Source organism: Hemiscyllium ocellatum, chromosome 9, assembly GCF_020745735.1.
Source record: "Hemiscyllium ocellatum isolate sHemOce1 chromosome 9, sHemOce1.pat.X.cur, whole genome shotgun sequence".
Taxonomy (NCBI): Eukaryota; Metazoa; Chordata; class Chondrichthyes; order Orectolobiformes; family Hemiscylliidae; genus Hemiscyllium; species Hemiscyllium ocellatum.
Genome location: NC_083409.1, coordinates 27,838,980 through 27,861,548, shown reverse-complemented (window position 1 = coordinate 27,861,548; position 22,569 = coordinate 27,838,980). Strand labels below are relative to the sequence as shown.

Below are 22,569 nucleotides of genomic sequence, written 5' to 3'. Positions count from 1 at the left end.
TTAATTTAGATTAAGGCATCTCCGTGTGGAGTCCAGTTTCTCTCTTGTCTACTGTAACATTCAGGTCAAGGTACTGAGAAATTCTGTGTCTTGATTGTATTTGCTATTTTTGGTGTGTTGTAGGGTGTTTGATCACAGTTTATCCATGTTCATCACAGGTTCATCATGGACCCACAAATTCTTAACATTCACCAGTACCTGTGTTTTTGTTTTTGCTGCTGGTTACCTATTATTTACTTATCTGTGCTACTTAACTATGTGATCTGCCTGTATTTCTTGCAAGACAAAGCTTTTCACTGTGACTTGGTACACATGTCAATAAATTCAATTCAATTCAAGGAGATTTAGACTATTATAAGTTCCCAGTTCTGCTGCAGAGAGTACAGATGTTCTAACGTGCACTTGTAAAGTATTGTTGTTTGTACAAAACCTTGGAATCTTCTGGCTTTATTCCATAGCAAGTCCCTTGGATCGCATTTCAACTTTAGAAATAAAAAATAATAGTGGCTAACCAGGTCATGACAAAGTTGGGATTGGTCAGGCTTGAGATCACAACAATGTAAAAGATCCCACGCCATTATTCATCAAGAGCTTGGAATTTCTCCCATGTGTAAGATCAACATTTATCTTAGTTGTTTGTGGGTACATGAAAGGTACAACTTTGAGCATTTTAATTTCTTTATTTAAATCCTATACCTATACTAAACCCCATTTCTATTCTTACCATGATCATCCACAGCATTAACATCTGCATGGCAGTTAATCAGTTCAACCACCATCCCTTCTACAGCCAGACGGGCAGCCAGACTCAATGGGGTGGTGCCATCATTCATTCGGCAATCCAGATCAGTGGCCCGGTTTCTGATCAGAATCTATACAAGAAAAGAGACCTGGTTATTGTACCTTATTTTAAGCTTTCAGCATACCCCATTCCTTAATATCTTCCTCATCTCCCACAGCAACCAAAGGTTGTTTAGCTGGCAGGGGTGAAAAATATCAACCTCTGTATTATATTCGAGATTGGGGAAGTTGGGATAGGATACCATGACACACATCATCATTGTAGGATAAGGAGGCTGGTAGGAGAGGGACAGCCCTGGTACATAAAGAATGGCACCTTGCTTAGAAGAAGATGCTTGATGTTTCCAGTTGATGGAATCGCTGCTGCAATTTGGGTGCACCTGAATCTCTGTGTTTCACCAATTTATTGCTATGCATGTAGGTAGCTCAGTTGGTTTGTGATGCAGTGTGGTGTGGATGCAATTCCCATATTGGATGAAATCATGATGAGGGGCCTGCATTCCATCCTTGCTCTTCTCCTGAAGTGTGGTGACGTGCAGGTTAAACTAAACACTTGTTTTGTCTCTCTCTCTCTCTCTCTAATGAGAGAGAATCCAGTGATTCCCTGGGACTGTGGCGACTTCCACTTCCATTGTGCAACTCAGGTACAAAGAAGGATCACCTGAGCAGAGACACTGGACTGTGTCAGCTTCCACCTTTCAGGTATGAATACCAAATGTACACTGAACCACAGATGCCAGTCACCAGGAAAACAAAAGGAAAAGGAATGAAAGGACCGCAAGAAAATAAAGGTGCTTTTCAACTCTGCTCAGGAGCCTCTGCCTTTACTTCAAAGGCCATTCAGAGGATTGTGTGGAGTCATGCTGCATTTGGTTTGTTTAGTATCTGCCTTAGCCTGTCCCCAGCAACCACTCACCTGGAAAACCCCCTGTGCATCTGCTGCCACAGCTGCATGAAGAGGTGATCTACCCATATTATCCTGGGCGTTGGCGTCGGCGCCTGCATCGAGCAGACGTTTGGCAGCGTCTGCCCGAGCATAACGTGCAGCCAGGTGAAGAGATGTCTCTCCAGTCCGGTCTGTCTGGGAATGGAGGCTGGCACCCTGGTATATGAGGTCAGTGATGACATTGGCCGATGAGTCCTCAGTGTCCTCCTCCTCCTCAATTCCAGTGTCCAGCCCGCCACCTCTTAATGATGCCAACATAAGTGGTGTAAAACCATCTGGGCAAGAACAACATACAATGTAAACAAGGAGGATAACACCATTACATACATTACAGCATGGAAACAGGCCATTCCATGCAGCTGATTCATGCTAGTGGTTATGTTCCACACTAGCCTACCGCATTACCAATAAATACCTATACCTCGCTGTGTTTAATGAGCTTCTCTTAAATAGGCTGATGCTACTCGCTCAACTACACCTTGTCAGAGCGAGTTACAAATTCTAACCACTCCCTGGGTAAAGAGGTTTCTGCTTAATTCCTTAAAGTATTTACTACTTACATTTATGGCTGATTGTTTCCAAGTCAACATCAAACATTCCTACATCTGCCATATCAAATCTTTCCAAATTTAAATACATCATTCAAATTGAAAATCTTTTCTTTTCTTGAAGATAGCACTCCAGCAGGTTAATTCTTTCCTGATATTTTCACCATCCTAGTTCTGGAATCACCCTTGTTAATCCATTTTGTTTTGCACTTGCTCCAGTTTCTCTTATAATATGAAGACCATGGAGAATCAACTAGTAAGTTTGTTTTAACATTAAATTTAACATAACTTTTCTGCTTTTCAGTTCTGTTCCCTTAAAAACACTCAGCCTAACTTTATCTCTAACTTAAATCCAAGTGCCTGCTGGGAAGTCTGCAGGCTAAATGCTTTTCTCTGCTCATGACAGAGAGGAATTAGCTTATCCATAAAGATTATAGGCATGTACTTACACCCCATAAACTTCCAAACTCCCGTGTGGAAAGGGCAGGAGGGCGGGACTAGAAGGGTTTAGGATTCAGACGGCAGGCACAGAATAATAGACCAAATGAAAACTTCCCAATGTGTCTGGCATTTTTTTTTAAAAGTGTAAAGTCCAAATCCTTTTATGTTTGATTGTGGACTGAAATGGGTAAAGAACAATTTTAAAAACACTGATAAAAACATGTTGTGTGACACTCATTGTAAGTGCTGTTTTCACAGCTGTTGGTTCAAGCTGTGGGGAAAGCCTTGTTACAGATGAGCTGCAGCCAGGGGGATTGTGTGTGAATGGGAACAAGGCCCCCAAAATTGGTGTCTGGTGTGTGGAATGGTGATGAATTATCGATAACAAAGGCTTCCTGCCTGCCAATAACTAAATGATTGACTCCCAGGAGCATGAACTGTTTGTGGCTAAGAATATTCAGTTCTGATTTGGAGATGCCGGTGTTGGACTGGGGTGCACAAAGTTAAAAATCACACAACACCAGGTTATAGTCCAACAAAGTTGAATTGGAAGCACTAGCCTTTGGAACGCTGCTCTTTTATCAGCAGTGCTCCGAAAGCTAGTGTTTCCTAATAAACCCGTTGGACTATAACCTGGTGTTGTGTGATTTTTAACAATATTCAGTTCAGAAGCCATCGGATTGCTGAAAGTGAAGGAGCTGTTTCTCTTCTGCCATAAAATGCTTGAAGATTTCCCTTATCAGTTGCTGTAAGCTGTAACTTAATTAATAAGTGAGACTTTTATAAATGTGAACCAGTCACCCTGTGCCTCCTGCAAACAAGCCAAAGTATCTAGAGAAGCGAAATTGAGACACAGCATTCTGATCAGCAAAACAATCAGCTCAGCAAACCCTGTGGATTACTGTCACTGAACTGCCTTCTCAGTCTTTCCCCATTCATAACACCCACGTTTTGTTATGTCTGTCTATCTCTATCTGGAGAGGAGGAATTTTATAAGTGGGTTAGAGCTTTGATTAGGAAAGTTCTATGTCAAAGGGCCATAACTATTTACCTGCAGCTCAAATCCATTATTTCTAATAAATTTTAATTGCTGTTAAGCTTAGATGCCTGATCGGTGCTTTCCATCAACCTGGGATAAAAGACAGGAAAAAACGAGGAATTCTGAGTACATTTTTAAATTTTTGACTTTGTCAATAACTCCAGGAATAGCAGGGCTTGGATTCTAGCAACCTACCCCTGTGAGGCATAACAATAAATAGGGCAACTGTCCCCTACCTGGACCTCTAACATTGACATCTATGCTTTCAGCATCCTGCTCCGCTTGAGGTGGGGTTAAAGTCAGGGTTGGTGTTAAACGGATATCTGCTGCCACCAAATGCTGCTGCGTCCATGGTCGACGGTCAACCTGGTCTTCATTCTCTGGCAGTAGGGCTTGATCTTCAGTCTGTAAAGACCAGAGAGACAATGTGTGTCATTCACCAACATCATACAGGTTTTTTATAATACCTGAAACTGCGCAGCCTGAAGACACTGGGGCTAAGAACTGAATATATAAAGTATATACTTTATAAAGTATATGCCTCATTGCATTGTTGAAGTGAATTGTACAGATACATAGAATGGGAAACTAGGTGAGGATGAAAGTGTGAGGAACAGAAGGCGAGATTTGGATGAAGACGGCTCATCAGGAGAATAAGCACAAACATGGGACCGGTTCCTATGCTACAGATTTAATGAAATTGGCAAATCAGAAATGTATCTGCTGAGGAGGACATAGATGTAAAACCAAGTGACAGCAGTCTTCAGTGTGTAGTCAGGTGGCCAGCAGAAGAAATGGCTACTGGACTATTTAAGAGCTACAACCAACATGCTGGAAATTTGGTCAAGCTAGTCTAAACTCTGACCTCAGTTAAACTGTAGACAGAACATGTTGTGACCTGCAGTTTCCTGTGTTGACCAAATAAGGCAAGTACCATGGTGTCTCTAGTCAGACTGGCATCATATTACCTTATATGGAGTAGGGAATGTGATAATTATGGGTTAGTGTAAACATTTGGGAGTCATTGACCAGTAAACTCCATTGGCTGGGATCGAACAGTGCGATCAGGTTTTGATCAATTCATTGGCTGAATGCCAGAGGTTTTTTTTAGATTAGACTTACAGTGTGGAAACAGGCCCTTCGGCCCAACAAGTCCACACCGACCCGCCGAAGCACAACCCACCCATACCCCTACATTTACCCCTTCGCCTAACACTATGGACAATTTAGCATGGCCAATTCACCTGACCCGCACATCTTTGGACAGTGGGAGGAAACCGGAGCACCCGGAGGAAACCCACGCAGACACGGGGAGAACGTGCAAACTCCACACAGTCAGTCGCCTGAGTCGGGAATTGAACCCGGGTCTCAGGCGCTGTGAGGCAGCAGTGCTAACCACTGTGTCACCATGCCGCCCTAGGTCTTTCTAGAAAGATGCTAATTTCAGATATATTAACAGAACCAAGAAATTTTCTGAGAAGAAACCTCCCAGATCACATTTGAGAGACACGGGCCCTCTCGTAATTTTCAGAGAAGACAAAGAGCCATGAGACAAGATCCACCTCGTGAACAAAGTTGGCCATTTCACTCAAATTAGGGTAGTATTTGATTCAAGCCAAAACTTGAGTTAAACTTCAATTAGGGACACACATGGATTAAGGTAATGTGAAGTTAAATGAAGTGAATTAAAGTTGAATTTAGATGAAATAAGAAATAAATGTTGCAATGAATGTACGTTTTGTATTGAGTATTATACTTAAAGAGTTAAAATAAATAAGGATTTGTTCAGTTACAATCTAAGTCAGATCCTGCCTATTGTCTGTCACACAAGGGAAGAATACCTGGGTAAAAGATTTGACCATTCCTTCTCAGGCATCAATCTTCTTTCAGAAGGGTAAACAGCACAATGTGACATCTCTCTAAGAACCAGCCCTGACAATTGATGCCTTTTGCACAGATCCTAGAGAGCGATTCAGATCCAAACTTTCACCCAGGAGCACAGACATTTTCTCTGTCGCATTTACTAATAGCCAAATCTAATTTGGTAAGACTTTCTCGTTACTGGGTGAGCTAGCGGATTGGAGGCTGAATTGAGCGACAAGCATCTCATGATACAATTTAATTGTGGCAGCTGCAGTCCAATCAAGTGACTCCATGGTCAGTGTTAGCGTTGCTACACATTTTACATCGACAGCATCATGTTATGACTACGTTAGGAGTAGTGGACTTTTATGTTACCTTGTCCCTCACCAAAACTGGTCACAACAAAATTTGAATTTAAAAATAAAGGGGACATTGTAAATTATATATTGAATGTATATAGCGCAGGATCAGAAACAAGTCAGCCAGGTTCCTTTATTAATTAATAAATAACTAGCTTATTAAGAGAAATACAAAATACTCAAGTAAAGATGCAGAAAGTACAAATTAAAATATGCATATAAATCTAACTTCCCTGCTCGAAAAACAGCATAGACACACACAATCCCCTCCACTCCCAAAACCTGAGAAAATAACATAGAAACCGCAGTGATGTTTCACAAATATTTCAGCCAAATAATAGTTTTATTTAGTGCAAAAGAAAAACCACAGATTGTTCCACAGCTGAAGGCGCTTTCTTATAAGCTGTTGACATGGGATTTCTCCCCTGGATCAGTTATGGCTGGTTGAATTCACTTTTCTTAGAAACAGGCAGTATAGTGGCACAGTAGTCAGCAATACTGCCTCACAGTACCAGAGACCTGGGTTTGATTCCAGCCTTCAGTGACTGACTGTGCGGAGTTTGCATGTTCACCCTCTGTTTGCTTGGGTTTCCTCCCACAGTAAAAAGGTTTGGTGGATTGGCCATGGAAAATTGTCCCATTGTTGGCAGCATTCGGCAGCCAGTGTCCTTTGATGTAGAAAGTGTCTTTTCTAAAATGTTCAAGAACACACCCATACACACATGCACAGAGCTACACACCTACCCACGCACACACCCACAAGATGCACAGCATGGAACAGATCCTTCGGTCCAATTCATCCATGCTAACCAGATGTCCTCAACTAATCAAGTCCCATCTGCCAGCACATGGCCCATATCCATCTGAACCCTTTCTATTCCTATACACACTTAAATGTTGCAATTGTACCAGCCTCCACCATTTCTTCTGGCAGTTCATTCCATACAAGCACCATCCTTTGCACGAAGAAGGTGCCCCTTAAATACCTTTTAGATTTTTCCCCTCTCACCCTAAACCTATGCCCTCGAGTTCTGGAGTCCCCCACCCCAGGGAAAAGACTTTGTCTATTTACCCTATCCAAGCCCCTCATGATTTTATAAACCTCTATGAGGTCACCCCTCAGCCTCTGTTGCTCCAGCAAAAACAGCCCTAGTCTATTCAACCTCTCCTTGTAGCTCAAATCCTCAAACCATGGCAACATCTTGTAAATCTTTTCTAAACCCTTTCAAGTTTCACAATATCCCTCCAGTAGGAGAGTGACCAAAATTGCACACAATATTCCAAAAGTGGCCTAACTGATGTCCTGTACAGCTGCAGCATGACTCCCAACTCCTATACTTGATGCTCTGACCTTTAAAGGAAAGCTTACCAAATGCCTTCTTCACTGTCCAATCTACCAGTGACTCCACTTTCAAGGAACTATGAACCTGCACTCCAAGGTCTCTTTCTTCAGCAAGACGCCTCAGGACCTTACTGATAAGTGTATAAGTCCTATCCTGATTTGCTTTTCCAAAATGAAGCACTTCATGTTTATCTAAATTAACCTCCATTTGCCACTCCTCAGCCCATTGGCCTATCTGATCAAGATCCCATTGTACTTTGAGGTAACTTTCTTCACTTTCCACGATACCTCCAATTTTGGTGTCATCTGCAAACTTACCAACGATACCTCCTACGTTCATATCCAAATCATTTATGTAAATGACTAAAAGCAGTGGGCCCAACACTGATTCTTGTGGCATACCACTGGTCACAGGCCTGTAGTCTGAAAGGCAACCCTCCACCATCACCCTCTGTCTCCTATCTTCGAGCCAGTTCTGTGTCCAAATGGCTAGTTCTCCCTGTATTTCATATGATCTAACCTTGCTAACCAGTCTACCATGAGGAACCTTGTCACATGCCTTTCTGAGGTCCATATAGGTCCATATTGTGACTGCTCTGCCCTCATCAATTATCTTTGTAACGTCTTCAAAAAAACTCAATCAAGTTAGTGAGACATGATTTCCCATGCACAAAGCCATGTTGACTATCCCTAACCAATCCTTGCCTTTCCAAATACACGAGTAAAAAGTGAGGTCTGCAGATGCTGGAGATCAGAGCTGAAAATGTGTTGCTGATTAAAGCACAGCAGGTTAGGCAGCATCCAAGGAACAGGAAATTCGACGTTTCGGGCCAGAGCCCTTCATCAGGCAGAGCCCATTTTCCAAATACATGTAAATTCTGTCCCCCCAGATTCCCTCCAACAACTTGCCCACCACTGATGTCAGGCTCACTGGTCTACAGTTCCCTGGGCTTCTCCTTACCCACCTTTCTTAAATAGTGGCACCACCTAATGATATTGTAAATGAATATTTCAGATAAAGCATCAGGGCAATATCACTCTCACTGACTAGATCAACCATTTAAGTTTGCACTCCAAGGCTGAGAGTATTCTAATCTGAATCTGAAAGGCAAGGCTCCTCTGTTAAGAGTAGAACAATTGTACAATTCTGGCCTTCTCCAAACCCTCCGCCATTAATATGACCCATCATTTAAACAGTGAAACCAACGCTACAACTGCAATGTTATTGGCTGCTAAACCCTTATGGGTTGTGTGTAGTGTGTTGCTCTGCTCTGAAGACCCACCTTTGGCTTCTTTGCTTCAGGCCCTCCACCTTCCATCCATTGTTCATTCTGGTTGTCATCAATCATGCTGTCATCCGGTAATGGCTTTGAGAGATTTCTAAGGAAGAAAAGACAAACTTTTATCTCACTCAAACATGATGTCACCTTAAATGGGATTGATGTCCTCTGTAGTCAAAGTGTGGAGTCTACCTACTTCTGGGTAGATTGAGGAAATGGGGAACATTGCATCGAGTAAGCATCCTAGTACAGACTCATTTTAACAGAGCTTCCTTTCCCTCCCCTGCACGGTGTAGAGGAAGAGCAATCGAGAACTATGTGCTAACCTAGGGATTCAAACCCTCTCAGGAAGGTAGCAAATTCTGTATTGATGGGAAGCCGAAAGCCATGAAGGTAGCCAAGGGAAGTATGGGGGAATGACACATCAACAAATCATAAACTGCTAACAAAATGGTGCAGAATTAGCAACTTATGGGATACCATCAAGATTTGGCAACTACTGCGTGACAAGAATACAAAGGAGATATGTTATTGTGTAACACCTCCTAATCCAAAACTGGTTTAGTTAACAACATCTCCTTTGGCATGAAGATCATCAGGAGCACCAGAAGTGCACTGTCAGTAATGTAGCCTACCAGCAGCATCAGCCCAGAACAGCAAGGCATGTTACAGGTGGAGTAGATATTCACCCCGTTGTGCCTGACCATTCAAATCAGATCTTGACTGATCGGTCTCCCAACCCCATTTAACTGATGATGTTGTCCCATTCCTCTTGATACCCACATGTAACAAAGATCTACTTCTGTTTTTGAAGGTTTAATGAGCTAAGCAAACACATCCCTTTTGAGGGGGTTTGTTTTTGAGAGGGTGGGAATGGGGGATGGAAGCAGGGTGTGGGCAAAGAGGCCCAGACTTCCATTGACTTTTGAGTAAATTAATACTTCTTAACTTTGCTCTTAAATGGTCTCATTCAAAACAAATGTGCCTTCGTTCAACATTCCCTCAAAGCAAATATCGATCCTACTGAATCCCTTCATCACCTTAAAGACTATTCTTTCTGTAAATCATCAGTTATAATAATTTTCAGGAATTACTTTTGGCTCTCATTTGACAATTAAAACAAGCTCGGTGTAAACCGTGGCTCAGTCAGCAGCAGTCATTCGCACATCCGCTCTTTAAGTTCCACCCGAGAGATCAGAGTACACAAGCTTGGCCAACAGTCCAGTGCAGTGCTGAGGGGCTGGTGTACTGTTATGATCATCATCTTTCAGATGCAACTTTAAACTAAAACTCCTTCTGTCCACTGGGTTCACATTAAAGATGCCGCGGCACTATTTTGAAGAGGAGCTGGGAACTTCCCACTCATGTTTAGCCCAATATTTCTCCCTCAATCAACACCACTAAAACAAATCTATTCTTTGTCACTTCACTATCTGTGGGGTCTTACTGTACACAAACTGGCTGTTGCATTTCCCAAGTTACAACAATAATTACACTTCCAAAGTATTTATTTGACTTAAGAGCACTTGCGTCATTTGGTGGTCCCTGTAAGTAATTATAAATGCAACACTTACTTTCTTTCAATCCATATTGCCCTGCTCCAGCACTCTCCTTTCAGAATCTCACTTTATAAAATGTTTCGACATTGTCCCTCAGGAAATAATTTAACTGGTTATACCTAAGCAGCATTTTTGAAGCCACAATGGAATAGGTAGGCGTTAAGGCATCTCCTTTTTAGTGTTTAGGGTACTGCACATTCACATTCCCACTATATTTTTTTAAAGTGTTCATACAGCAGACAGATACATTTAAAAATATGCTGATGTGAGAGCCTGTGGGTTTTGACAGAATGCTCACTGTTCTGCCAAATTGAGCTCAACATTATTTAAGCCTGGGAAATGTTTCTTTCAATTGTTTGACGAGCCAAAAACATCAAGTCAACTTCTTAACCTTAGGCTGTGGAATTCTTTGGCCTCAAGACTGAACGGAGTTGTTACAATACACCTACTTCATTCCCACTGCATCCAGGCCCACACCTCTTCATTGATACCAATGCTGTACATTACATGTTCGCATTCCTCAGTGTAAGGCCCATCCACCAACACTTGAACATTAATTTTTTTCCATCACATTTTATACCCATAACATTCTTAACACTGAGCATTTTGACTCATCACTACATTAATACTTTTGTATATTCTTGCACAGAATAATATTTAGCATTACATTAATACCTATGCTGAAACACTTGTATCACTGGCATCAACACCTACTTCATTCCCACTGCATCCTGCCCCACGGGCTCACGACGTTTACGATTGCCACCCTTCTTCAGGACGAAGCCCTCTGGGAACCACAGTGGGCCCAGCTTGCGTTTGCGTTTAGCCGCTACAACACCAAGTATCAGAATAAGGATGATGATCCCTACAGCAACCATCAAAAGGTACAGGAGGCTCAGCGATTCCTGGATTCTATGATCACTAGGTTTACCTACACAGAAAACAAATGACATCTTTTACTTCCTTACATTGCATGTCAGCAAAGGCAAGCACCAAAAAAAACAAAGAAACTAATTTCCTCTACTTGGGTATAGAGTTGACTGAAACATTAAATTACTTGCAGTTAATATAGTTAAGAAGAAAATAATTCTTTCTACACAGAGTACATTCAATATAATCAGTCATTATTACTTGCACTTGGCCCAGGACTTTCTCATTTTGCCCCGACATATGAAAGCAAGTCAGAAATGGATAAGATCAGTAGGGATGTGTGTGTGGTGTGTGTGAATGTGGGGGACTGCCATATTTGCGGTCTCTGCACATTTTCAGCAGAGTTAACAAACATGCACCTTCCATCTTGTGGGCTCCCTGTTAAACTCCAGCATCTTTAGCTAATGCCAACTTTGGTAGTTTATCAAGTGTTATTTTCTTGGTCTTGTCAGAGGCAACTTGCTGATGGCTCCATTTCAACTTACCTTTGGAAATGACACCCCTAGTCAACACCAACACCACTTGTTTGTACATTTACTTATTGCAGTACGGTGTGCAAACTAATGTACTCAATTAGAAGTCACGTCTCACTTATTAAAATTATGCTATATTTATACTGCTAATCCATGATGCCTAAAAAGAATATCTAGTTGTTGTTTTGGAGAATTTGACCAGCCGGTTTCTCGAGTATCTCACCTTCATTCGTCTCAAACTATCTGCAGCCTTTGGCATGGTTGACACATTGTTCTCCTCTGATGCCTCTCCACTGTTGGCCAGCACCTGGTTATTCTCTAATCTAGCCCGTTGAGTTAGAGAACCTCTGCAATGGCTTATTTTCCTGTTCCTGCATCATCATTCCAAGGATCTATTGTTGGTCTCCTCCTATTTCTCTTTCACATGCTGCTCTTTGAAGCCATCTAAAAGCACAGCATCAGGAGCCAAAGGTACTTATAAGACTATAAGACATAGGAACAGGAATTAGGCCATTCAGCCCATCGAGTCTGTTCCGCCATTCAATCATGGCTGATAAGTTTCTCAACCCCATTCTCCCCGTAATCTTTGATCCCTCGGTAACTCTAGAACCAACCTATCTCAGTCTTAAATTTCTCAATGACCTTGCCTCCACAACCTTCTATGGCAATGAATTCTCAAAAATTCATGAGAGTTGGGAGGCAGGGAGATTTACCACTCTCTGTCCCCTGACTCTCAGGAAGTTTTGGATTGTTAAATTGTGTCTCCCACTGAGAAGACTGACACAAAGTAGTTGTTCAGTTCCCCTTCACCATTTCTTTGTTCCCAATTACTATTTTTGAGTGGCCCAATGTCCACTTTTTCAGATTATCATTGCAGATTGAAAAATGACCTTCTAAAACTCGTCTCTGACCATATTTCTTCCAGTCCAACATCATGGGAAAGGAATAATTATGTGTACAAGATGATGAAAAGCATAGATACAGTGGATAGCCAAAGGCTTTTTTTTCCCAGGGTGGAAATGGCTATCATGAGGGGGCACTATTTTAAGGTGATAGGAGGAAAGTTTAGGAGAGATGTCAGAGATAGGCTTTTTACGGAGAGTGGTGGGTGCATGGAATGTACTGTTAGTGGTGGCAGTAGAGTCAGATTTATTAGGGACATTTAAGCAACTTTTAGATAGGCACATGAATTATAGTAAAATGAAGTGTGTGTAGGTTAATTTGATCTTAAGAGTAGGATAAAAGGTCGGCACAACATAGAGGGTGGAAGGGCCTGTACTGTGCTGTACTGTTCTATGTTTTATCTGATGACATTGAATTATGTAAGGACAACAAAGGTGGGTAATGAATGCTGCCTTACCACCCATCATCAAAACATACAAATCTCAAATAGCACCCATGCTCCCAGAAACCTTACATACTGTTGGGAAGTGGAGGTGGTGAAAATGTTTATTATAAAGCACAAGTAAGCTAATTTTTAATTCTAGTTCAATAAGCTTTCTCACAAACAGCAAATAGCAACATTTCCTGGAGTGCCTTTGGTTGACATCTTTACTTTGGGGGCGGTGGTTAAATGGCCAGGTTTGGTAACTGGCCACACTTACTTTCAACAGACTCAATGGGGTAAGGCAGGTTGCCCTTGCTGGACTGGGCAGCAATGAAGGCAGCAGCACTCTCGGTTGATGGGAAGCAATCCTCCGACGTTTGAAAACACTGACGATTGTCAATCTCCAAGCAGACTTCAGAACTGCGGTGAGAATAACAAGAAAGAGTTATAAGTGCCAAGGTCAATAATAAAACTGGCACCAGTTTATGATCACTCAACTCATTTGTTTCTTGCTGCATCTTCCCCTTTAATCACTATCTTAGGCAAAGCATCCTACACTTCAACTGCCCTATCTTTAAAAAAATCACTCTCTCCACCCTGTGACACAAACACCTTTTCATCCAAAACAGGCAGAAAAGTTATTTGTTCATATTGATTTAGGCATAACCCGGTATAATTTTTTTTAAAAACTTAAATCAGAGGTTGGACATCTCTGCATCAGTGGACACAGACCTTTAATTCCAAACTCTTTCCATAGCCATTGTTTCACAACCTCAGTGTTATCCCAATAAATCTTTCTGCACAGTTTTTCTGTACTTGTTGTATGTGGATATCTCTCAATGCTCCAACTGTAACATAACCATTACCTCAACACTCTCACTCCATGCCCCTATTTATTAAACTCAAAATGTTAATAAACATTTTTGTGGATTTATTGACTCCCATTTTTCACACCACTACTTACTGTGGCTTTAATAGGTCCCAACTATTTCAGCATTACCTCCCATTCAAAAATGCCCATTAAATGGCATCTGTCCATTCTTTCAATGTACATACTAATTTGAAGTATTTTATCGTCCTCTTTACCAGGTCCCTAAATCTGATTTGTCATCAAATTTAAACATTGTGCTGTTGCCCAAGTTTAAATAACCTATTCACAAAGAGAAGCATCGAATCTTGGGGTTCACCATTTTTGCAATCTGGGTAATGATTGGTAAGTCAATCGTGCAGCTCCATGCAGGAATTTGTGTAATATGCTTCCGAAGAGATAATCTTACCAAGTGTTTTCTGAAAATCTTTTTTTGTATTATCCCCTTTAGCTGCACAACAAATAAAAAAAATTCATCCAAGTTCACAAAACTTCCCTTCAAAGAATGGAAGAATGGTCTTTCTTCTCTGGTGCTCCATGAACTATTCACCAAGGTAATCAAGATTAATGAATTAAAGGGTTTGTTCACAATTGACATGAGACTAACATAATTATAGTTAATAAAAACCAAAAGAACTCTGGATGCTGAAATCAGAAACACACAAATAGAAATTGCTGGAAAAGCTCAGCAGGTCTGGCAGCATATGTGGAGAGAAAGCGTTAATGTTTTGGGTTCAGTAACCATTATAGAGTCATAGAGTCATAGAGATGTACAGCATGGAAACAGACCCTTCGGTCCATCCCGTCCACGCCGACCCGATATCCCAACCCAATACAGTGTCACCTGCCAGCACCCAGCCCATATCCCTCCAAAACCCTTCCTATTCATATACACATCCAAATGCCTTTTAAATGTTGCAATTGTACCAGCCTCCACCACTTCCTCTGGCAGCTTACTCCATACACGTACTACCCTCTTCATGAAAAAGTTGCCCCTTAGGTCTCTTTTATATCTTTCCCTTCTCACCCTAAATCTATGCCCTCTAGTTCTGGACTCCCCCACCCCAGGGAAAAGACTTTGTCTATTTATCCTATCCATGTCCCTCAAAATTTTCTAAACCTCTATAAGGTCACCCCTCAGCCTCCGACTCTCCAAGGAAAACAGCCCCAGCCTGTTCAGCCTCTCCCTGTAGCCCACACCCTCCAACCCTGGCAACATCCTTGTAAATCTTTTCTGAACCCTTTCAAGTTTCACAACATCTTTCCAATAGGAAGGTCTTCAGAACCGAATTCTGAGGAAGGGTCACTAGACCCAAAAACGTTAACTATAGTTCCCCAGTTTACTCTGCTCCTTCCTCAGCACCCAAATCTTCAGCAAAGTCATTTCTAGTGACTGCTCTCCAGTTTTTTGGCACTGCTCCTATATTTAAAACTAAACTTTCTCTCCTTTCATTCCAGAAGCTGGTATCTTCAGCTCAGTGTGGACAGATGCAGTGCAGCTGCAAGGCAAGTTGTGAGGCTGCAGTCCCAACTGCTTTGATTGGTCACGCTGCTCAAGAATCTGCTAAGAATTAGCTCACTGCAGAGTGGAGAAGCACAACGATGGTGCATTTCAGGATCCCCACCCCACCGCCTCCCAAACTAGTACACCAAGCAATAAAGCTTACACAGCCACTAAACCTCTTACCCTATAACTTTTCGCTCAAGCTCTCTCACTCTTCTGAGAAATCTCTTCATCCTGGAGCCATGACCATAGTAAGGGGTGATCATTGGCTCTCCATTCGCATCCCTCTTGAATCTCACGATAGTGTGCAGCAGGGCCCCGAGCCTTCGAAGGAAGTTCACAGCGTCCTTGAGAAGCTCCTCTGGTGGCAGGAGGACAATCACTACCAGCGTCCCCTTGGCCAGTCGCTCGGGCAGGTCATCCACACAGTCCAGGCCATCCCAGCCACACTCCTCAGTGTTACAGCCCTGGTCACAACGTCCATCTTGATAGTGGTCAGCACAGTACTTCTCATAAAAGGGGCTGCGTGGATCAAAAGGGGGATACGTTAGACAGCAGTCTTCAAAAATCAGCCTTGTCCAGTTGCAGCATTCACGGACATGAATGTCTCTGCCAAACACACACAGATATAGCTTTTTGTTCTATGCACAAGGCAGAGTAGCACAAGGACAATAACGTTCATCAGCTGAAGTTCAAATAGTATTTTAAAAAAAAAACATGAAGCTATGGGCTCGGTGAGTACAATTCCTGCCACTACGGCAGAATGCCCTGGGTTCAAGTCCCACTCCAGAAGCTTGATGACAAAATCCAGACAGACCAAAGGAAGTCTTCACTGCCTGAGGTACCACTTTTAGATGAGAGCTTTACCAAGAGTCTATTTGCCCTCTCAGGGTATAAAAAGGTCGCAGGGTTATTTTGAAGAATACATCCTACCCAATGTATATATTCCTCACCAACATCACTGAACTGAATTAGATTAGATTACTTACAGTGTAGAAACAGGCCCTTCGGCCCAACAAGTCCACACCGACCCCCTGAAGAGCAACCCACTCAAAGCCATTCCCCTACATTTACCTAACACTATGGGCAATTTAGCATGGCCAATTCACCTACCATGCACATGTTTGGACTGTGGGAGGAAATTGGAGCATCCGGAGGAAACCCAAGCAGACACGGGGAGAATATGCAAACTCCACACAGACAGTTGCCTGAGGCGGGAATTGAACCCGGGTCTCTGGCGCTGTGAGGCAGCAGTGCTAACCACTGCGCCACCGTGCCGCCCAATGCTTGTGGAAGCTTGCTCTGTACAAACTGGGTGTCACACTTCCTACATTACAATTTCAGATGGTGTGGCTGGACTTGCGTGGAGGCTGGGTAAGCATTTCGTGGGAGAAAGAAACAGAAGGTAAAGCTGACGGGGCGGGGGGTTCAATTTGAAAGGAAGGGATCTCGTGTATCGCGTAAACATTGACCAAACACAATCAGGCTATGTGGTCTTCCCCTTTGCTGAAAATTCGCTGTTTCGTTGGCTACAAAGCATTTTGGGATGCTCTGAAAATATAAAATCCACTGTTTAAAAATCCTCTTTCTTACCCCAACCCATCTACCTATGTCAACCTAACTTCAGACAGCTACCCAGCGAGAAAGAGCCCTGGACGGTGGTGCAGAATTCGAACGTACTTGCAGGTTTTCGGAGAGGACTGACAGTCGAAGTTGTCAAACAGGCACTCTGGAGTGTTGCAGGCCTCGTCACACTGGTTGTTGTTGAAGTAGTTCCAGCACTGCAGGCTCTCGGTGCAGTTCTCCCAAGGTTTCAAGGAGAGCGAGCAGTCACCGCCGTCCCACTCACACTCGTGGTTGTTGCACTCCTGGTGGCAGACTCGGTCCCTGGCCTTCTCCTTGCACAGAGGTAACTGGCAGCTCTTCCTCACCAGCTCAGTGCATCTTGGGCCACGGTACTGCAGGGGACACTGGCAGCTGAAGAATGGTGGCGTGGAGTTTAGGAGACAGGTCCCACCATTGTGGCATTGTCTGGCAGAGCAGGTGGGCAGCTGGCACTCTGAGCCTCTGAATCCGTTCAAACACAGGCACCTGGGGCCATGGGGAGTCATGGAACAAGTCCCACCATTCAGGCACAACATCTGCCCGCAGGTATAGTTGGTGTATTCGCAACTTGCTCCCACCACACCCTGCAGAGAGAGTTAACATCGGCGATTAAGGATTATTCGGCACCATCCCTCCTTCCCTCTGACTGCTAAGTGGCTGCATGCCCTGGTCACACATGCAACCATTTGGGGAATCGTGATAAGTTTTCTGAGACTTTTAGAGCCACAAGGGATTTGCATAGAGCCAAAGGCAAGAAGACGAACATACAGACTGTCAAACCATGAAAAGGTCCAAGCCTGGTTATCCAGCATCCAGACACTATGTGTGTCTGCAGGAGCACAGGAAACAGCTCCTCTGCCCTCTGTGATTGAGCAGCCTATCAGCAAAGGCCACTCATGGATAATTAAGTGCATGCTGGGCTCTCATTGGTATTAGAGAACAAATGAACTGCTCGGTTTTAGCAATCAAGTCACACAGATAGCATTTGTGACAGGGGACAGTTCAAACACGGATTAACAGAAATATAGATGTATCAGCCCTTAAAAGGAGATTAATCCAACAGCAATATCCACGACTTGGACAAAAGAAGATTCAGACAGTTATGGCAAACTAAAGCCTTGTTTAATATAAAACAACCAGAGGTGGTGATGTGGTGGCTGGGTGGAGTGTGGGAAGAGACAACAGGTAAAAGTTCCTGGAAGAATGAGGAAGAGGTCACCTCAATGGCTTTCCTCTGCAAGGAGGTTGTGGTCTGAAACTTGCACTCTGTACAAGTTTCAGCAATTTCCAGGAGGTAGCAATCAGATTGCTGGAAAACTGAGGGCCTCTAAATGGAACACAAGTTGACCATCGTTGACACACTCAGATGGTGAAGGAGTTGGGAAGTCATGTTGAAGTTGTACAGGACACTGTTGAGGCCTTTTCCAGAATACGCTGCCCATTCCTGGTCATCCAGTCACGGGAAGGATATTATCAAGCTGGAGAGGTGCCAGAAGAGATTTACCAGGATGTTGCTGGGTATGGAAGGCTTGAGTTATAAAGGAAGGCTGGGACATTTTTGACTGGAGCGCAGGAGATTGAGAGGTGATCTGATAGAAGTTTATAAAATAATGATTTGGCTTTGCCGATGTTGGACTGAGATGTACAAAAGTTAAAAATCACACAGCACCAAGTTATAGTCCAACAGGTTTAATTGGAAGCACTAGCTTTTGGAGCGCTGTTCCTTCATCATCTTATACTCCACAACCACCTGATGAAGGAGCAGTGCTCTGAAAGCTAGTGCTTCCAATTAAACCTGTTGGACTACCACCTGGTGATGTGTGATTTTTAACTTCATAAAATAATGAGATGTGTCGATAGAGTTAATGGTAGCCATGTTTTCCCTTGGATGGGGGATTTCAAGACTAGGGTGCTCATTTTTAAGGTGAAAGGAGAAAGATTTAAAAAAAGATACAAGGGGCAAATTTTTAGACAGAGGGTGGTTCACATGTGGAATGAACTTCCTGAAAAGGTGGTGGATGTCCATACATTTACAACATTTAAAAAGATATTTGGATTGATACATGAATAGCAAAGGTTTGGGGAATATGGGCCAGGAACTTGCAGGTGGGACCAGTTTAGTTTGGGATTATGTTCAGTATGGATTGAACCATGGACCAGAGGGTATTTTTCTGTGCTGTATGTCTCTATTACTGGTTACACAATCACTTGCCTTGGGTCCCAAAACAGCCACCGGAAGGGATTGGGAATGTGTGGTAATCATTGTATTTAAAACACAAAGTGACACAATTTCAAAACAACTGATAAAATTTTCACATGCACACAGAGGGAAGGACTTTGTTGTACTTACAGGTCTGCACTGGCAAGTATAACCAAGTGGGGTGTTTACAGCAAACATGCAGGTACCTCCATTCTGGCAGGGCTGAGAAAGGCACAGGTCAACAATAGTCTCACAGTGACGGCCTGCAAGAGATCAGGGGCTTGTTTCATTGATGGAACAATAAAAGATCCTTATCAGTTCCTGCATTTAACAGGACAGGCAGTGGGTGATGTACAGTCAATGCAATTTTGATTTATGACACAATGTTTGTTTTGATGAGGGCACTGTCTTTCCCATGGGGAGGGAGAACACCACTTTGGTCACAACCTGAAAAAAATGATAGGTTCCATTTTTCTACAAGATAGAATGCACATCTGCATACTAGGCAGACAAATTATAAAAGCCCTATCCCTTTGGATAACGAATTCACAAAATAAAATTATCGGTGGAAACAGCTGGGAGTTTGTTTTAGGAAATCCAGCATTGGCAGAATCAAAGAACTACTCTTTATTGGCCGTTCATTGTTATAGTGATTCGCCATTCGTAAGAATAACACATTGAGCATGTCTATGATACCACAGCTGGGGTTACATGGGCCTGCTCTGAGCAGCAGGTTAGCAGTTCCCTCTGGCTCCGATATCATCCGGGATGACAATCTTCCAAGAATCATATTCTTACAACTCGGATCTCTGGTGCACCCCTTTACATCACAACGGGGACTGTGCCATTAGCTGCAAGCTCTAAAATCCACCCCCACCCCCTCAACTTGCCTCACAGCGCCAGGGACCGGGGTGCAATTCAACCCTTGGGCGACTGTTTGTGCAGAGTTTGCACATTCTGCCAGTGTCTGTGCGGGTTTCCTCCGGGTGCTCTGGTTCCCTTCCACAGCCCAAAGATGTGCAGGTTAGGTGGTCTGGCCATGTCAAATTGCCCCTTGGTGTCCAGGGATGGGTAGACTAGGTGTATTAGCCATGGGGAATGCAGGGTGACAGGGATGGGGTGGGTCAGGGTGGGATGCTCTTCGGAGGGTTGGTGTGGACTCGATGGGCCAAATGGCCTCTTTCCACACTGTAGGAAACTTATGATTCGAATTTCATTCCTTCTTCCTCTGCTTTTAAAGAGGAGGGCAAGGGGGTATCTAGTCACACAGATGGTTGACTGAATGACCTTCCTCAAACATACTTAGTCACAGTCATTAAGATCAATCAGAAACACATCATGGTGCCAATCTGAATGATCTGTAGACAGGAAGTTGGATCATCTCCAAACAGCTGGATCCTTCTTCACAATTAGAATGGACAAAGACGATATTCTCCAATCAATGCAGGATTGTTTCCGAACTGATGCAAACCAGACTGACAAGAACCTTGTGGTACAATGGAAGATCTTTAGAGCTAACAAGATTATCCAATGTTATTAAATTTACTCAACATATTTTTCTCTCTCGTCCAACTGTTTTGGAGAACTATTTCAAGTGTCTCCTTCAAAGTTTCCGTAGCATCACTGAAAATTTCATCTTGGAACTGTGGGGGGATTAACTGGCGTTAATTTCCTTCACCAAGTTCAAATTAAATAACTTCAAGTCTCTTCTCAATCACTGCACCATTCAACTCCAATCAGCTGCAGTCATACTTATTGCTCCAATTAACTTCACCATCAAACAAAGACACATCCTATGCTGGTTGATAGGGTACAAGTTGGAAAATGAGTGAAGCGGTCCTGCTGCTCAAGGTATCAAATATCAAAACTACAAAGCTGCAAAGATTGCAGATCTGGGTTGAAATAGGGGACTTCAACAATTGACAACTTTCTGGTGAGGTGTTACAATTGGTTTTGTTTGAACCTCCTCCTTTAAAATAAGGCAGGGCCGCAGCTCCTAACCACCATTGTTGAGATGGTGAGTATTTGGGACAAGCACTGAAAATGCCATGTATTTTTGGCTTTCCTTAGCTACAAATTTATTGTCCACCCTTAATTGCTTAGACAGCAATAATAGTCAACCACATTTCTGTGAATTTGGTGGATCATGTGGCAAACCGGGTGAGGATGGCAAAACTCCTTCCCTAAATGGCAGGTGAGGATTTTTTTCTAAAACAACTGATATGTGTCGCATGATTACCATTAGGCTAGTTTATTTTTAATTGCAGATTTTGTTTGAATTCAAATTTTACCACATGTCACAAGGGGATTCGAACTCCTGTCCTCACAACAAAAGCCTGAGGCTCTGGATGTCTACACCAGTGAGATTACCATGATGCCATGACTTCTGTGGTTGAATAGCCCAACACAGGTCCCTCACCACTCAATACCAAGGAACGTGGTCACTTGACAGGCACACTGGAGCCCCAGGCACTGATGGGTAAATTGAGAACACTGGCAGGGACAAGACTTTGCAACTCACCTGTGAAACCAGGCCGGCATCTGCACAGGTAATCGTTGGTTAACTGCACACAGTCGAGGCTGCCCTTGCGATCACATGGATTGGAAAGGCACTCATTAACATCCCCTTCACAGCGTTCTCCAATGAAACCTGGCGGGCAGATGCAGCTATAACCACCGATTCTGTCAACGCATCGGCCACCGTTTAGACACTTGTGCTCCCCAGTGTGCGGATCAACATTAGGTTCACAGTCATCATTGTTTATTTCACACAGGACACCTGTGAACACAGAATACTTCGGTTTGGAAAAAAAAATCATGTTTTCTGTGCTTGCCTTCTCGTGCTTTTCTTACATATCCTGTTCCCTTGTTCAAAATCCAAAACAGTACCAATTAAAGGGTTTTACCAGTTTTGGTTTTTATAAAAAGGGTTGTGTTACCCAAGTTTTGAGAGCTGCAAGAATTCTTAAGCTGGGTGCTCTTCAAGCTCCAGAACCTATGCTGAAACAGCAAACCAATTAATTTTATTCTTTAGATGTCAATTGGATCAATTGTTTCTTATACTCGGTCTTTGACCTGATCATTAGTTCTCTGCCTGGGTAAACAGATTTCTCTCAATTCCAATTGTTCAGTCTCTGTTTGGAACCACACAGGATGGCTCTCAAGTAACATCTGCGAACACACCTCAGCTACTATTTTAGTTACATCCTCACCAGGTTTAACCAGGTTCATTAACATTACTTACACTTTACAAATTCACATTGGTTCTCTCTGATCACATTATATTTGTTTAGTTGCTGACAATCCCTCTGCGCACCTACAACATTTATCCACGCATCCATAATCAAACATAGTTCATGAGGGGACAAAGACACCTCTGTCTGTTCAACATCATACCTTTCTTTGCTTTTACAGTTCTTTTCCCTGTGCACATTACTTAGTGGCCTGGACGAACACAAAAACACGTTTATGTATTTGCTAAAAA

The 22,569-nt window shown here is 42.9% G+C and overlaps 1 protein-coding gene across 1 annotated transcript in view; it reads right to left on the bottom strand.

The window, feature by feature from the left end:
- Window positions 1-22,569, bottom strand: part of LOC132818941 (neurogenic locus notch homolog protein 2-like) — a 158,129-nt gene that overhangs the window by 7,336 nt on the left and 128,224 nt on the right. The window contains exons 23-32 of the mRNA XM_060830086.1: window positions 21,607-21,864; window positions 19,236-19,348; window positions 16,961-17,469; window positions 15,464-15,802; window positions 13,186-13,328; window positions 10,893-11,109; window positions 8,623-8,719; window positions 4,012-4,180; window positions 1,718-2,022; window positions 725-872 (exon numbers count right to left, since the gene is read on the bottom strand). Of these exons, the coding sequence (XP_060686069.1) occupies window positions 725-872; window positions 1,718-2,022; window positions 4,012-4,180; window positions 8,623-8,719; window positions 10,893-11,109; window positions 13,186-13,328; window positions 15,464-15,802; window positions 16,961-17,469; window positions 19,236-19,348; window positions 21,607-21,864 (2,298 nt within the window). The remainder of the gene's footprint in view (window positions 1-724; window positions 873-1,717; window positions 2,023-4,011; window positions 4,181-8,622; window positions 8,720-10,892; window positions 11,110-13,185; window positions 13,329-15,463; window positions 15,803-16,960; window positions 17,470-19,235; window positions 19,349-21,606; window positions 21,865-22,569) is intronic.